The sequence below is a fragment of the Podarcis vaucheri genome, assembly GCF_965113315.1.
Source record: "Podarcis vaucheri genome assembly, chromosome: 14".
Classification (NCBI taxonomy): domain Eukaryota; kingdom Metazoa; phylum Chordata; class Lepidosauria; order Squamata; family Lacertidae; genus Podarcis; species Podarcis vaucheri.
This window is the reverse complement of record NC_138752.1, coordinates 29,631,008-29,647,868: the sequence shown is the minus strand read 5'-3', so window position 1 is coordinate 29,647,868 and position 16,861 is coordinate 29,631,008. Positions and strand designations below refer to the sequence as shown.

At 51.0% G+C, this 16,861-nt stretch overlaps 1 protein-coding gene and 1 long non-coding RNA gene across 3 annotated transcripts in view; both read left to right on the top strand.

Annotated features, from left to right (window-relative positions):
* The window catches only part of MAP1A (microtubule associated protein 1A), a 35,600-nt gene extending 20,894 nt beyond the window's left edge, over nt 1-14,706 (top strand). For both annotated transcript variants that reach the window (XM_082199484.1, XM_082199485.1), the window contains 3 exons: nt 275-8,594; nt 11,311-11,543; nt 12,056-14,706. In XM_082199484.1, the coding sequence (XP_082055610.1) occupies nt 275-8,594; nt 11,311-11,543; nt 12,056-12,211 (8,709 nt within the window). In that variant the 3' untranslated portion in view covers nt 12,212-14,706. The remainder of the gene's footprint in view (nt 1-274; nt 8,595-11,310; nt 11,544-12,055) is intronic.
* Nucleotides 8,606-11,177, top strand: LOC309518915. The gene is made up of 2 exons (XR_014213644.1): nt 8,606-8,959; nt 10,954-11,177. It is a non-coding gene; the product is annotated as an uncharacterized lncRNA (long non-coding RNA).
* Nucleotides 14,707-16,861: the final 2,155 nt, after the last annotated feature.

Sequence of the window (16,861 nt, the reverse complement as noted above, 5' to 3'; positions counted from 1 at the left end):
GGCCCCTTTCAGATTATTAGTCTCCAACACACGCACGTCTCCAACACACACACATACACAGAGTAACATATTTCCAGGATACTATTATTGATACATCTGGTGGACACCTCTGGCCACCCAAGAACAATAGTTTGTTACATAGGTTGACTGGTAGGTTTCCACTTCTAGTTAAAAGTTGAGCTTGCATGGATTTGACTAAAAAAGACATTTTGGGGTTATTTGTCAAGGACCTTTTGGGGTGCTTCTGACTATTGCCTGCTTCTGACTCTTGTAGGTTGCCCAGCTTCTCAGCAACACAGATCCAGCTTCCAAGGCCTCCCTGACTGTGTCGTGCTTAGGAGAGGGAGATTGGAGCAACCTAGGACACCCCCGATTCCAAGACCTTCTCAGTCTGAGACTGAACCCTGACCCAATTCTGCCAGAGATGGATGGGGTCTCTGAGTTTGCCGAGTATGTCTCTGAGACAGTGGATGTCCCATCTCCCTTTGACCTCTTGGAACCCCCAACCTCAGGAGGCTTCCTCAAGCTGTCCAAGCCCTGCTGCTACATCTTCCCTGGAGGGAGGGGGGATTCAGCGCTCTTTGCCGTCAATGGGTTCAACATCCTGGTGGATGGCGGTTCAGAGAGGAAGTCCTGTTTCTGGAAGCTGGTGCGGCACCTGGACAGAATTGACTCTGTTCTCCTGACCCACATTGGGGCCGATAACCTCCCTGGCATCAATGGTCTCTTGCAGAGGAAGATCGCTGAGCAGGACGAGGAGCAGTCTCAGGGCTCCACCAACTACAGTGACTGGATGAAGAATCTTATCTCCCCTGAGCTTGGGGTGGTATTCTTCAACGTCCCTGAGAAGCTCAAAATGCCCGAGTCTTCCATGAAGGCCAAGAGAAGCATTGAGGAGGCTAGCCTGACCCTGCAGTACCTCAACAGGCTGGGCGTGAAGCCAGAGCCCCTTTACAGGGTGGTCAGCAACACAATTGAGCCCATCACCTTGTTCCACAAAATGGGTGTTGGGAAATTGGACATGTATGTCTTGAACCCAGTCAAGGAGAGCAAGGAGATGCAGTTCCTCATGCAGAAGTGGGCTGGGAACAGCAAGGCCAAGACAGGCATCATTCTGCCCAATGGGAAGGAAGGGGAGATCTCTGTACCTTACCTGACCTCCATCACCGCCTTGGTTGTGTGGCTCCCAGCAAGTCCTACGGAAAAAATAGTGCGAGTTTTGTTCCCTGGGAATGCACCACAAAACAAGATTTTGGAAGGGCTTGAGAAACTCAGGCACTTGGATTTCCTGAAGTATCCTGTTGCTACGCAGAAGGAAATTGCCTCTGGCCTTCCCACCCTGGCACTCAAGCAGACCAAGATCAAGCAGAGGACAGACAGCAAGGAGAGCCTCAAGTCTTCTAAGCCGGCAGCTGCCAAGGCAAGTGGTGAGGAGGGAGCAAAGGAGGTGAAGTCCGAGGTCCTCAAAGAGACCAAAACAAAGAAGAAGGCCAAGGAGCCACTGGAAAAGCCCCCCAAGGCAGAGAAAGTAAGAATGGACTCCAGCGATGCCCTCAAAGCAGAGAAAAGGAAACACAACAAAGACAAAATGGGCAAGAAGCACCTCAAGGAGAAAGTGTCTAAGCTGGAGGAGAAAAGGGACAAGGAGAAGAAAGAGATTAAGAAAGAGAGGAAGGAGATTAAGAAAGACGATGGGAAGAAAGAGGAAAGGAAGGAGTCAAAGAAAGAAGAGAAAAAGAAGGAAGCCAAGCCAGAGCTGAAAAAGATTTCAAAGCCAGACTTGAAGTCATTCACCCCTGAAGTGAGGAAGACTTTGTACAAGGCAAAAGCTCCTGGCCGGATCAAAACGGAGAAAGCTCGCAGCAAAGCTGAGAAGGATGCTGCCCATGGAGAGCCAAAGAAGGCCTTGCCTGTGCCCAGGAAGCCACCAAGCCAGCCCCCAGAACCAGCAGGCGTGGCTGAGCACAGGCTGGTCTTGTCTTCCCCAGAAGACCTCACCAAGGACTTTGAGGAGCTGAAGGCTGAAAAGCAGGCCAGGCTTCCAGAGGCACCTGGTCCTGCAGAAGGAGAGGCAGGAAAGCAGGGGCTTGGTGATGTGGCTGCTCAGGAGACAGACCTGATCCCAGAAGGAGTCAGTGGCCCAGACTCCTGGTCCCAAGGTGCAACAGAGGAGGAAACGGACAAGGAGGGAGGAGGGGAAATGCCCAAAAGACCTGATGAGAGAGCAGCCGCCTTGGGGGAGCCCCTTGAGAGAACAGCAGAAGTCTCCGGAAAAGAAGCAGGAGAGAGAGATATAATGCAGGCTTCCGGTGACTACTCGGAAGACAAATATTCTCCTTTGGAAATGAAGTGGATGGAGACACAGGCAGAGAGGCAAATGGACAGGAGAGATAAGGGATTGGAACAGGCAGAGCTGGAAGGGACTGAACAGCCCCTTGCAGAGGCCAAAAGGGAAGAGGCAGAGAAGAGTGAGCTTTCTCTCTTCCAGCAGCCAGAAGGTTCCCTCTTTCCCTCCAGAGGGAAGGAAAAAGAGGCCAAGGAGGAAAGCAGACTGCCTGGGAAGCAAAGAATGGGCAAGGGGGAGGAGGAGGAATCTCCAGCCCCACTTGGAGAACACATCTCCTACATCCAGGATGAGACCATCCCTGGCTACTCAGAGACAGAGCAGACCATCTCCGATGAAGAGATCCATGATGAGCAGGAGGAGAGGCTGCCCCAGCTCAAGACAGATATTAGCTCCTCTGACATTGCGGTGCCAGACCAGACCGGCTCCTTTGAAGCTATCCACGGGATCCAGGCCATGGCAGCTGCTGGCCAAGACCCTGCAGTCCTTGCCTACCCCACCAACATTGTGGCTGCCCCCTTGGCGGAAGAGGAGCATGTTTCTTCAGCAACATCCATCACAGAGTGTGACAAGCTCTCCTCTTTCGCCACCTCTGTTGCAGAGGACCAGTCTGTTGCCTCGATAACAGCACCGCAGACAGAGGATACTGGCAAAAGTTCCTTGCTGCTGGATACAGTGAACAGCATCCCTTCCTCTAGAACAGAGGCTACCCAAGGTCTGGACTATGTTCCCTCCGCTGGCACAATTTCTCCCACATCTTCACTAGAGGAGGACAAAGGCTTCAAGTCTCCACCTCCAGAAGACTTCCGTATACAAGCAGAAGGTGAGAGAAGGCTTGAGGCCTGCAAAAAGGGCCTGCAGCAGCAACAGGAACCAGAACAGGAGGAGGAGGAAGAGGAGGAGGAAGAAGAAGATGAGACACCAAATATTGAGAAGCCTTGGAGAGCGCAGGGTCACTATGATGCACCTTTGTTTTCTCAGCAAGGGCCCCTGGGAGATGATTTAACAGGAGTGCCAGTGGAAGGATCCCAAGAGGCCATGCTGATACTCGATGGAGAAGCCCAGTTGCTGCAGGTAGTTGCAGGCTCTGGTGAGGCTGAAGAGCGGTGCATGAGCCCTGATGACAGCACAGTCAAGATGGCATCTCCCACCCAGTCGGGCCCCACCAGCGCTGGACACACACCTTTCCACCAGTCCCCTGTAGAGGAGAAATCAGACACTGTGGAGGCTGAGCTGTTTGACAAGTCTTCTGAGGCCCCTGTGAAATGGGATGAAGAAAGAAGTCCCAGCAAAGCTACTGAGATCTCCAGGGCTTTTGAAGGAGAGGTCGCTGCTACTGAGGGGCTCTTTTCTGGGGGGAAAGAGGCATCAACTCTCCTTCAGGACAAGCCTGTCCCAGAAAGTGTGGCTGCATCAGAATCTGCACCTGTCCAGAGTGAGGATCGGAGACTGCTTCCTGAGAAAGAGGAGCTGGCCATCAGTTTCTACCACAAGCAAGAGACCCTGGACATTTCTGACCTTTATCCTCTCACCAAAGACACACTTCTAGAGCCCAAAGAGGGCTCTCCATTGAAGGGAGCAGACACTACCGAGGAAGCCTCCCAGGAAAGCATGAAATGCCCTGCCCATGTGGTGCTCTTCTCTGCGGCTGAAATTCCTCCTCCAGAAGGGTGGGAGGAACTTTCCGATAGAGCTTTTGGTGAGAGTTCTTCACAAGCGCCCACAAAATCGCTTTCACCAGAGGAAGCAAAGGTGTTCCCATTTATTGAAGACACTCCTGGGAAAGAAAAATATTCAGATGATTTTGCCATGGAAAAATTGCCAGAAGATGGGAATGCCCTACATTTCACAGAGCGCAGCTTAGGCCAAGAGGGACCCCCCACAGTTGCTATCAAATACACTTCCCCAGAAGGCAGCGACATTTCTGTGAGCCTTAGTGAAGAAACCTCTTTGCACATGTTCACAGGAGAGAGTTCTCAACCTGATGCTCAGTCTCTGTCTACAAAAGAGGTCCCTGCTCAGAAGTCCTCATCAGACGTGTTCACAGACCAATTCTCTCCTGAAATGAGCTACCAGGCTTACACAGATCAGAGCCCTTTTGGAAGCAAAACATCTGAAGCTTTGGCCAAAGACAATTCACTTAGTTCCCTTTCATTCCATGGGAAGGATCCATTCCAAGACAGTCATGACACCCTCACGATGTCTTCTGCAGACACTATTATGGAAGATGCCAGAGCCGTATCCTTAGCTGAAAAAGAGCCCATCAAAGAACCATCTCCAAGACCTTCCCCCAAAGAAAGCCCAGGTTCAAAGTCTTCAAGCTTCACAGAACCAAGCCCAGTTCTAGAGAAGGAGCCCTCACAAGTCTCCTCTGAGGAGATGGAGCCTTGTCGGTTGCTGGAAGAGGAGCAGGATACTGAAGAGGAGGAGGAGGAGGAGGAAGAGGAATCTCCTGAAATGGAAGATATTTATCTGAAAGACGCAAACTCTGAGAAGAAAGTGTGGTTTCCAGAGGAGATGAAGGAAGTGCCACGCAAAGAGCAAAAGCCAAAGTATGGGAAAGAAAGAGGGGAATGTACCTTCTTGGATGAGGAAGTAGAAAAACATGAAACAAAGTCTCCTCCTCCTCCCATGACTGAAGTGGGAGTGATTTCTCACTCTGCGGCAGAGTCTGAAGATGACATTTCTGGACTGGCCATGAAAGACATTTGGGACTCAGGATACAGGCACTTCCATGAAAATGTTGCCACTTTGAAGCAAGAGACACCTGAGAATCGCTTTCCCCATGTGAGTGACAAGGTTGTGGCCCAGCAGATGCCAGAAACAACATCTGACCAAACACAGGCATTTCCACAAGCAGCTGCTGAACACAGTGCCATGGACACAAAGGAATCCAAGATGCCTGGCTCCAAAAGCCCCCCATCTTCTGTGTTAGAAAGTGTGTCAACATCCGGCCTGGAATGGGCCATACTGTCCCCTCCACACCAGGTCAAGATTCCACCTACAACAGGGTGGAGGGAGGAGTCCCCGCTTGGGCAAGCTGAGGAGGAAGTGACCACAGAGCCATGGTCCAGCTCTGTGATGGAGCCTCCTGCTTTGGAAGAGGAGAGAGAAGCATCTGCACCAGAGCAGCGAAAGTCCCCTGCAGTAGACCAAAGTGTGCCCACACTCCAATCAGGAACCACAGAGAGGAGGAGATCAGAGGGGGATGATGTCTACAAAAGCAAGTGGGATCCCAAAGAGATGCAGGACAGAGAGCAGGAGGCTGAGGTGGAATCTCACACTTGCTCAGAGGAAAGCCAAAAGGAGCAGGTTGTGAAGGCAGCTCTGCTGAGTCCAGTAGGATCCCAGGAAGACAGGGCCCCTGCAGTTGTGGAGCCAGGGAATAATGAGTCCACCCACTTTGGAGGAAGTGGAGACCTCACAACCCCTTTGCAGGACACAGTCTCCATTGACCAAGCAGAGCGTCACTCCTGGCTCAGCACCACAGACTCTCCCAGTCAGTCTGGGCTCTGTGAACCCAAGGTTGACACTCTTGGGAAAGGGGAAGAGAGAGAAGCAACTCCTTACCCTCATGAGAAGACTTTCCATTATGCAGATATCTATGAGAATGTTGTCATGTCTAGCATTGGCCACTTTGGAAAAGATGTGGGTCTCAAGATAGGGACATCCCTTTACCCCATCTCCTCCAAGGAAGAAGAGTCTTGCCTCTACACTCCTACTGAGAAAGAGCTTTCGTCTCCAGTTTCCCCAAAGGACAAAGCAGAGCCCTCCTTTGAGTATGCAGAGGTCCATGCCCAGGGCCATCCCCTTCAGATAGCAGAGAAGCCCAGTGTACCACAGAGCTTGGCAGCCCAGGACAACCCACAGCCTGATGAGAGCCTTGCAGACTCTTCACCTCTTCTGCCAGGAAGTCTGGTGAGCTCCCTGCCTGCAGCCTCTCTGGGGGACAAAGGCTTTACCTCCCACACTGATGTGGCAGGCATGCTGAAGCAGGAGGAGACAGCTCTTTACATTGAAGGTGCCCACCCTCCAGATGCAAACATCAGCCAGGAGCAAAGGTCTCCTTCTCCCAAGCACTCCCTGCCCAAGGATATGTACTATGAGCAAGCCAGAAGGGGAGAAGAGAGCGCCAGCGACTCAGAGCTGGAGAAGGGGGCCAAGGAGAAGTCTGAAAAGGAATCCAAGCACCCAGGGGAGCCCCCTTCAGCTCTGAAGCCAGCCAGCGAGAGGGAAAATGAACCCTATGCAGACATTTCGGGATTGGAGAAGGAAGACTGTCTGTCAGCGACATGGCAAGGAGCATCCTATGGTGCGTTGTTGGGAGAGGAGAGTCAGACAGAGAGAAGAGCCTTGAAGGCTGAGGATGTTGCTGCCTATGGCAGCCTTGCAGGTCCAGAAAGGCAGGAGTGGGCCTCAAGCAAGCCATGCTCCAAAAAGGAGGAGGAAGAAGAAGAAGAGGAGGAGGAGGAGGAGGAGGAAGAAGAAGAGGAAGAGGTCTCTATAGGGAAAGGCTTTGGTGACACTGACTCCAAAGGCTTCTGCTTTGGTTCTGCTGCTAAAGAGAAGGACCCTCCAAAGGGCCCAGCGCTGCTGACGAAAGGGCTGGATTGCTCTTCCTCGGGCTTTGAACTCTCTTCCCTGGGCATGCACCAGCCATCCATCCTGTTCCGGCACGAAGCACATTTCTCGTCCCACTTAAGGGACAAATCCCTCACTTTTGGCATCCCTGATTCTGACCCCTTTGAAAAGGGCAAGAGAGATGAATACTTGGAGGTATCCAAAAAGGTTTCTAGTGAGGATTCATCGTTCCCAGCAGGAGGAGGGAAGCTTCTCTCTGGGGCACCCCAAGAGCAGCAGCTGCACAGGGAGTCATCTAGCTCTCCTGAGGAAACCTTCTTGAGGGGCTCCATCTCAACACATCCAGCAGTCAGTGAGAGCCCCTTGTCCCCCCCCTATCGAGGAACAGCTGCTGGGCCAGATGCCCAGGGAGCACAGCAACCCACGTCCCCACAGCTTCCAGCAGGTTCTGCAAAGATGTTTTCAGGTGAAATGGGAGGAGATGCCTCTGCCAGCTTGGGCCTGCCCTCTCTGCCCACTCAGCAGTCTGAGTCCAGCTGCACAGTTAGCTGCACACAGCAGCCCCCAAGCCCTGGAGAGTGGCCAGCAGCCACTCCCCTCCCTGACATCCTAGCTGTTTCCCCCCATTGCCAGCAGGAGGCAGCTGCTACTGCCAACGGGCCCACAGAGGTGAGCCTCAGCCCCCTTGCTTTCCATGGTGGGCCACATCTCACAGGGGCAACAAGGAGTGAGGACGACGAGGAGGAAGATGAGGAGGAGAAGGAGGATGACGAGAAGGAGGACTGTGAGAGACAAAGCCGTCCCTCTTCCTTGTTGAGCCGTGAGCCAGCTTTCCCGCCCTTCTTTCCAGATGCCCAGCATGGCAGCCAAGCAGAGGATCATGGTGACGCCTCCCATGAGTTGGAGCCATCTCTGGGAGCTACCTCAGAGTACGGGCAGAGGTTCTCGTGTGAGTATAAGCAAAGGAAGGGAGAGCTGTCCCCATCGTTCATCAATCCCAGTCCTCAAGAGTCATCAGAGGAGAGTGAATGTTCCCAGGCTGAAGGTCACCCTTCTGTGAAAGGAAGGCCACACTCCATCCCTGGTGGCCATAGGCAACCCCCTGCCACAACAGAAGAAACTCCCCCCACCTCCGCAAGTGACTCTGGCACCTCCCAGTCTGACTCAGATGTCCCTCCAGAAACAGAGGAGTGTCCCTCCATCACAGCTGACGCGGCCATGGACTCCGACGAAGACGCCGATTTCCTCCCAGTCGACAAAGCTGTGGGCAGCTCCCATCACAGCAGCAGCAGCAGCACAAGAGCTGGTCATGATCCCCCACCCATCACCCTGGTGGACCCCCATCCTCACCCTCCACACCCAGATGTCTGCATGATGGACCCTGAGGTGCTGCTCAACGATCAGAACATGAGCAGGCCTGACAAAATATCCAAGAAGGATCTGAAGGAGAAAAACAAAGGGGTGAGGAAGCCGCTGGGCAAGCCCAAGTCCTCTTCCCCTGCCCGGAAGCCTGAGAAATGGTCCCCGACCCCCTTGAAGCAACAGCCACCAGACCGGCCTCCAAAGCCAGCACTGGCCAAGAGAGAGAAGCCCCTGAAGGCCCATGGAGAAGAGACGGGTCCCCCCAATCCTGGCAAGAACCTTGTCAACGGCGTCAAAACCAGCCCAGGTAAGACTGAGCAGAGGCCTGGCCCTCTTGGTGGGAATTGTGGGGGCATCTGTGCTTTCAGCTCTGGTTGTCAAGCCATTTGTCTTCTGCCCAAAGTCGGGGAGACTTTCCCAGAACCAGGATGTGCTGCTTCTGCTCCCTGGTTTAGGGACAAAGATTGCCAGAAGCACTTCCTGTGGATTTAATCTTGGGCATGAATGACAAATCAGGCCTACCTTTTCCTGATGGAAAATACACTGTCTCCAGTTCTGAAACTCTGCACTCTGGTGTGGCTATTACCAAATACATTAGTATGAGGGGGAATCTCTCTGGAGGGATCTCAGGCAGAGATGCAAAGGGATCACCAGCCAGGTGAGCCCTCCACTGTCAGAGGTGATAGGTACTTGAGACCCAGTTGCTGCAGACTGCAAGCAGGGAGAGTCCTGCTGTTGCGCTCACATTCTGCTTGGAGGCTTCTTCCCTTTGGGGCTTTTGGTTGGCCAAGGGGAGAGTAGAGTGCTGGACTGTGATGAACTTCCTCTGGCCTGACCCTACTGCAGCTACAGGATTCTTCTTAGGCAGTAATTCAGACTGTGGAGCTCTGTCTTGGGCCCTATAATAGTCTGCCTTTCTATAAACGCATTGGATGAAGGATGGAATCTCAGAGAACCCTAGAAGGTAGGGCCAGGCTTGTTTGTGTGGAGGGGGGAGGGAGGCCCCTTCACTTGCTCCAAAGAGTCGGAAGCTGATCCTTTCCTCCACCAACAGGAGGTGCTATGCTGGAAGCGGAAGGTGGTCCTTGGGCTCCCAGTAGGACACCTCTTTGCAGAACTGGGCAAAGTGGGCTGTGATTGCATAGGGAGGACCGAAGTCATGCCCTCAGGCTGTTGTTGGGCCCCAGTCACACTGGCAAAGGTAAAGGGCAGTGAGAGCTGTCCAGTGGCATCTGGGGGGCAACAATTTGGCCACTATTGCATGATCAGCTTCTCCCAGTGTATTCCAGTTTGCTTTTCTCTTAGCTTCTCCTGGCTCCTTGACTTTTCCATTCTAAAGAGAGGAGCTGAAGTGGGCCAGTTGTGGGATGTGAAAAAATGTTAAGAATGATGTTATGTGAGAGATCCCTAGTTGGCGCATTTTCATCAGGAGAAATACAATTACCGTATTTTTCGCTCTATAACACACACCCGACCATAACACGCCCGTAGTTTTTAGAGGAGGGAAAACCGTAGGCATGCCACCCGTAGGCATTCCCTCCATAACACGCACAGACATTTCCCCATACTCTTTAGGAGGAAAAAAGTGAGTGTTATGGTGCAAAAAATACGGTAAATCAAGAAAAGATAATTGTGGTAGGAGTGTATGCCCCAAATAATAATAAATCTGAATTTTAGAGGAAATTGGAAGAGAAGCTTTGGGAACTTGTGAATGGAAAGATAATTTTGATGGGAGATTTTAATGGAGTTATATCTATCGAAATGGATAGAACCCAGAGAGGGGGGAAATCAAACTCAGGCAGACTACCATTATTGTTTTTTCAGATGACATATAATCTTAATTTATTTGATACTTGGAGACTGAAGCATCCCACTGAAAAGGATATTACCTATTTTTCCAAAGATAAAAAATCGGGAGGGAGAATAGATGCAATTTGGACCTCGAAAAAAATTGACTTTGAGTCTGGTAAAAGCAGAGATTTTGAACAAATCTCTCACAGATCATAATCCAGCTACTATACACATAAAATTCAAAAAACATACGAGGGAGGTAGAGGATGAATGACAAGATATGGAGAGATGAGCAAAAGGTGAATAAAATGAGGGAATTGTTGAAGGAATTTTTCGAAATTAACAAGAGACAAGGGACAGATAGGAAAATCATTTGGGATACCAGTAAAGCCTATATGAGAGGAACTGGAATACAACAAATTGTGAGAATAAGGAAGGGTAAAGAAAATGATATTGTGGAAATAAACAAACAGATAAGGGAGAATGAAAAATAATTGTTGAAAAATCCAAAACAAGAGAGTATAATCCAAAATATTAAAATTCTACAATCCCAATTAACTAATTTAATAAAGTGGAAAATAAAAGAAAATGGACAAAACAAAGGCACTGCATTTTTCGCTCTATAAGACGCACCTAGTTTTTGGAGGATGAAAACAAGGAAAAAAATATTCTGAATCCCAGAAGCCAGAACAGCAAGAGGGATCGCTGACAGATAACTGACAGATATAATAAGACACAAACTAAAAAGTGTTGTGAAAAAGGAATGGGAGTGCCTAAACAAATACCTTAAAAGACAAGGTTCGAGGACAGAAACCTGGCTGAGTCTGGAATAACCTTGTGAAGTGAAAGGATAAGAAAGAGGGATATATATTTAGATGCTAGGATAGAGATGAGAAGGACAACAGGTAGATACAATGAGAGGTAAAGGAGGTGCTGTGGGATTGGTGGAAGTCAACATTTGTTTTCCTTTTTAGTGTTTATACTATTAATTTGTAAGTTTTGGATTTGTTTTTCATATGTTTGTTTTTGTGTTTTGTGTATTGCTATTTTTCGTTTTCTGTTTCTTGTTGTGTGGAAAATATTAATAAAATTTACTATTTTTTAAAAAAAGAACGATGTTATGTGAGAGATCCCTAGTTGGGGCATTTTCATCAGGAGCTGATGGGCTGGCAACCCCCTGCCCAGTTGCCACCAGCTGGTTTAATGTCCCCTCCCTCTTCTCTCTCCCTAAGTCTCCAGCAACCCCAAAAGCAGCTCCTCTGTGCCCCCTGGGCCCCCCATCTATGTGGACCTGGCTTACATCCCCAATCACTGCAGTGGGAAGAACACGGACCAGGAATTCTTCAAGAGGGTCCGGGCCTCCTACTACGTCATGAGCGGCAACGACCCAGGCAGCGGGGAGCCCAGTCGCGCAGTGTTGGACGCCCTCCTGGAAGGGAAGGCCCAGTGGGGGGAGAACCTGCAGGTATGGGCTGGCTTCTCTGTGGAGCCAGTGGGGGGAGGAGAGGGCGAGAGTTTGCAAGCATGCCTAAGGGCTACAGCAGAGCATGGCTCATGGAGAGCTTACTTTCTCTGCAAAGTATGACTTCTCAGTGCAACAAGAACTGTTCACTTGAAGGGAAACTGCCTAAGTCAGTCCTGGCAAGCCACCAAGCAAGCCAGTGCTCAGCTACTGCTTGGTCTCATCTGGCCAGGAAGGCATTGTCTCCATTGGCCCACCCAGCCACCTCTCCTTGGCCTAGAATAATTCTGAGCCAAGTCCAAAGAGGGAGGCCCACTCACCTCCACCAGATCTGCTCTAGCTGCTGGAAAAATTAGCTCCAGCCTGCTCCTTTGACCCAACCCTGCAGCAAACCTCCTTCTGCCTCTGCAAGGGATGCTGTTAGCCAGAGGTAGCTGCCTTGTTTCCTGTCCCTGCTGTGATTGGCCAGAGCACCAGGGAAACCCCTTCCCAGCCTGTCTCTTGTGCTTCCTCAGGTGACTCTCATCCCAACACACGACACGGAAGTGACCCGGGAATGGTACCAACAGACCCACGAGAAGCAGCAGGAGCTAAGCATCATGGTCCTGGCCAGCAGCAGCACAGTGGTGATGCAGGATGAGTCCTTTCCTGCATGCAAGATCGAGTTCTGAGGCCCCCCTGGCTGCAGCAGCGCGTCTCATCCGTCCATCCGCCTTCCCCACCCCCCACCCCATGCAGCACTGGGAGATCCATCTACTCACAGCGCAAGTCTCCTTCCTGTCCCAAATGTGGTCTGGATTTGCTGGGCACATGCTGCCTGCACGTGGCTCTTGTTTGCCACCTTGCCCAGGACGTGTCCAGCATGCCTGGATGTGTGTGGAGTGGAGGGACCCTCTTGGGAGCTGCTTCACTTTTCCAGATTTATTTTGCTGCCTCTGTCATTGCTGTAGAATAATTCAGCTGCTTTGATGCTGCTTGCGAAAGCGCTGCCCCCTCCCTCCCTGCTTCCTTGCTTGAGGGCTCTTCTGACCTCCAGAACTTTGTCGGGGTAGCTTCAGATGGAAGCAGCACAAGAGACCAGTAAAAAGGAGGACGAGAGCAGGAAGAGAAAGAGAGACACCATTCCTCTGCCTCTCAGGTGTGAAGTGAGAACTGAGCTGGGAGGAGGAAGAGGAGATGATGACACAGAAAAGTGGAAACCGGCTTGCCTGCCCCCCAACACTCTGCCAAAGCTGTGCTGGAAAAAGAATCCAGCCTGGCGCACCAAGGAGTACATTGCAGAGAAGCCCTTCAGCTCTGCAGTCAGAAAATGCCAAATACTGCATCTTCAGCAGTGCCAGAGGCGAAGCTGGCCCCTGCCAAGTGACTCTGCCCTTTGGAGGAGGATCATGTTTATAAAGTCCCAGTATTTCCCTGTGAGCAAAACGGTGGCTAGAAGGGGGGAAATTGGAGTAGGTGGGTGGGGACTGGATCCCTCTGGGGATGGAGCTGGCACTGCTGCACATACAAGGACATCCTTTCCTCCCGTTTGCTAGAACTGAGGGCCAAACCAAGTGAAGGGGATGTTTGCAGGCTCTTCCTCCAGCTGCCCGCATGCACTGCCATTCTCCTCGCAGCTAGTGCAGATAGCGTTAGAGGCCCTTCAAGCTGTCAGCAGCCACAGTGAGGGGCCCCGTTTTCGTCCTCTGTGCTGCTGGCAAAGCCAGGGCTGATGGCCCAGCACATTGTAGCCACGGGGAGGGAGGGGGCAGAGCACACTTGGGAAGTCACAAATCATGGGTGTGAAGCTTTGGGCAAGCTCTGAAAAAGGCTTACCGAGTCTTTGGGTGTGGCTCTTGGTCTAGGAAAGAATGTGCTCAGCCCTCTTAGCTGGTCTAAATTGTTCCTGCCATCAGACTGGCAAAAACGGAAAAAAGAAAAGAAAAAGTGGAGCTGGGGAGAATCCCATAGGAACTATTTTTCTGGTCACTTGTCTATATATTTATTTTGGGTTTCTTTGGGTTGTAATTGGAACTGACCTTTTATTGGAACTGTGTATGCTATTTTGTGTGTGTGTGTGTGTGTGTGTGTGTGTGTGTGTGTGTGTGTGTATTTAAAATATTTTTACTGTGAGCTGCCATCACCACAGTGAAGGCTTCTGGGTTTCAGGGCACAGGGTAAACATCACATTTCTAAGTGCAGTAAGCTTGACAGATGATAGACAAGCCCCTGCCCCCCTGCCTTCCCCCTGGCATTTGGTTCTGCAGCCTCCAGGGGCTCAGTTCCATGCTCCAGCTCCCTGCCCTGCAGGAAGGGGCCCAGCAAGCCCAACTGTTGCTTTCCTGTTGAGCTTATCCATTATGGTTTGGGTCTTGGACTTGCCCTCATGGCTTGTGATGAGGCAGCAGCCAGAGACCAGTGCCTACAAGCCATGTATGCTCAGGCCCAGCAGCAGAGGTGGTGGGTCTCTGGGCCTGGACAGACAAGCTGCTGCGCTAACCCACCTATGAATGTGTCTATCTTAAAACTTGAAGCAGGGGCCAGTGGGATTTAGACCCACTGCTCCATCAGAGGAGAAAGTACTTCAGGGGAATATCTTCCCCCACATCCCTCCCTGCCCCATGGTTACTCAATGATCTGCTCTCCACAACCCCAATTTCCCCACCCAACCAGCTTGAGTCCTTCCCCAAAATTTGTAGTTTTGAAGCTGGCTTCAGCATCTCCCTTCTTCACATTCTACGGCAAACCTTGTAAAAACTGCTGTTTATAATGCACCCAGACTGAGCTCCATTAGCAATCCCACCACCACCCACCCAGAGGGACCGTTGGGGAGCCCAGGAAAGAAATGACAAGAAAGACATTGAGCTCCTGCTTCTGCTTGTTCCTGCATGGGGGCCCCAGCACGCAATTCCTCCTCTGCTGCGTCATGCTCATGGGGACCTTTCTCAAAGGCAGCAGCGGCGAGAAGGACTTCTACGCCAGCTCCCGTTGCTACTGAATGTTGTATAAATAGAGCCCAGTGCTCCCCCTGCCATCCTCCTCTCCTCCATGTTATGTACAATCCAAGGTCCTGAGTTTCCTCTCCCCCCTCCCCTCGCATTTCTGTGTGCAACTCTCTGTAATTCTAATGATTGTAAATGGAGGGGCCTGCACTAACCAATAAAGCCACATTAACTGCGACTCAGAAGGGGCTCCTGTCCTGCTTCCACTGACTGATGCACTGGCAAAGTGCCCAGCCCTGGTCCTCCACCCACCGCCGAGTCTCTTCCAGCCTTTTGGAGCTGGGCTTCTGCTCCTCCGCCAGCATCCATGACCCAGTGTCTCTCCGGCCCAATGGCATTGAGCTCCATAGGTCAAGGGAAGGAGAAGGGCTGCTCTGTTCCCTCAAAGCCCCTCTGGGGGCATTCCAGAGCGGCTGCCTGCCTGCCTGCCTGCCTGGGCCTTGCTCCTGCTGCTTCCCTCACCCAACACAGCAGAGGCTTAAAGGGGTCAGGGGAGGGCAGGCCAAAAAGTTTATCTCCTTTTTTGCTTGGTGGGGAATGAACAGAACAACCTGCGTTGTTGTCCACATACCTTTTGTTCAAAACGGCATTTCCAGAAAACTGCTCAGGTTTGATGTTTGGCCTCTGTCTGTGTAACGTTCCTCATGAACCATAGAATCACAGAATCTTAAGAGTCGGAAGGTACCCAAGGGTCACCTAGTCCAGAGCAAAAGAATCCAGAAGAGAATGGCACCCTAGAAAACAACTGGTTTCCCTTGTAGGTATGGAACACCAACAAAGAGTGCAAGAGCAGAGCAACCTTCTAGCTGGGCCACCAACACAGGCCAGACAGCTGGGAGACCCTCAAGGTGAGGGAAAGAGCTGCCTCCTGCAACTGTGCTTGTTGAATCCCACCTCTGAACCTGTGAAATTCTGTATCCCCATCACAACCGATTATGTGCAATTTCTTCTTCTCACTCATCACGAATCTAGTCCAGTCCATTTCATTAATTGCCTTCCCCCTCCAAACTAAAGAGTCACCAATATTTGTCTTTCCTTGCATGAAGGTGTTTCAACTCAGTGGGGTAGATCAGAACTGCACACAGTATTCCATATGTATTTCCTTGATAACCATGGCAGCATGCATAGTTTTTGTTCTGTTCTTTGCATATCAATTTACACTTACATTGGGCAGCATTTGCCATTTTCTTGCCCATTCACCAAACCTGGAGAGAACCATTTAAGGTGCTACACAATATAGTTTGATTTTACATACCCACACACACACAAAACAAAAAAAAAAACCACACCAAAATGGCATCTAAGGTGGCTGCTCCTTCCAACCTCCAGAGGGAGAAATTAAAAAGCACCAGCACCAGTGCAGGCCCTTGCCTTGTAGGAGTTGGGGGAGGAGAGAATCCCTCCTCTCTGAGAATTGCTGGTTTATTCCTACTCTCCGCTTTGTGTTGTTTAACCAGTTCCTGACCTATAAAGAAGAGCTGTCCTCTCACCCCAAGGCTGCTAAATTTGCTCAGGAGCCTTTGGCAAGCGTCTGTTAAAGTCTTACTGAAAGTACAAGTATGCAGGATCCACGTGTTTGTTGATACACTCCAAAAGTCTAGCAAGGCCAGATTTGTTCGTCCATATTGGGGTAGTCAATTTAGTGCCCCCCATGTTGTTCAACTGGAAGAACTCCCAACATCCCAGATGGGCCAGGCAGGCTACATGAAGCCAAAAGGAATTGGCGTCCAAAAACATCTGTAAGGGAGCATGTTGGCTCCCCTTGTTCTATATGATGCTTTGTAATTTCACTTCAAAAAGATGTTCCACCAACCACCCAGATGTTGCGATGGTGGCCAAGCTGTCCTCCTCTTTGAGCAAAATGCCCCTGCCTCAAGAAAGACTGCTTCCTTCTCACACAAACAGACCTGCAAGGGTTTTCAGACACCCTCCTTTTGTGTTTCTGCAGCTTCTCTTAGCAGTTATATAGCCCTTGCTGGAAACGACAGGAGGAAACAGTGCTCAGGTCCTGCTTGCAAGCTTTCCACTGGGGCACTTGGTTGGCTACTGTGAGAACAAGACACTGGACTAGATGGGCTTCCGCTAGCCTGAGCCAGCAGGTGCATTTTAAGTCCTTTCTAGTGCAGCTGCTAATTCTGCCTACGGAATCCCCTCTATACTGTGCAGCAAGAAGGCCTCTCAATGTGCAGGACAGCTGTACTTCAGGAATTCTTGCCAGCTTAGCCCTGTTCTGTGCAGCCTCCTCCTCCTCCTCCCGGACCCCCCAAGCTGCCCCCGCACAAAGGCACACCACGAGACCCCAAAGCGGCTCCCTCCAAAGAGACACACACAAGCCACCCG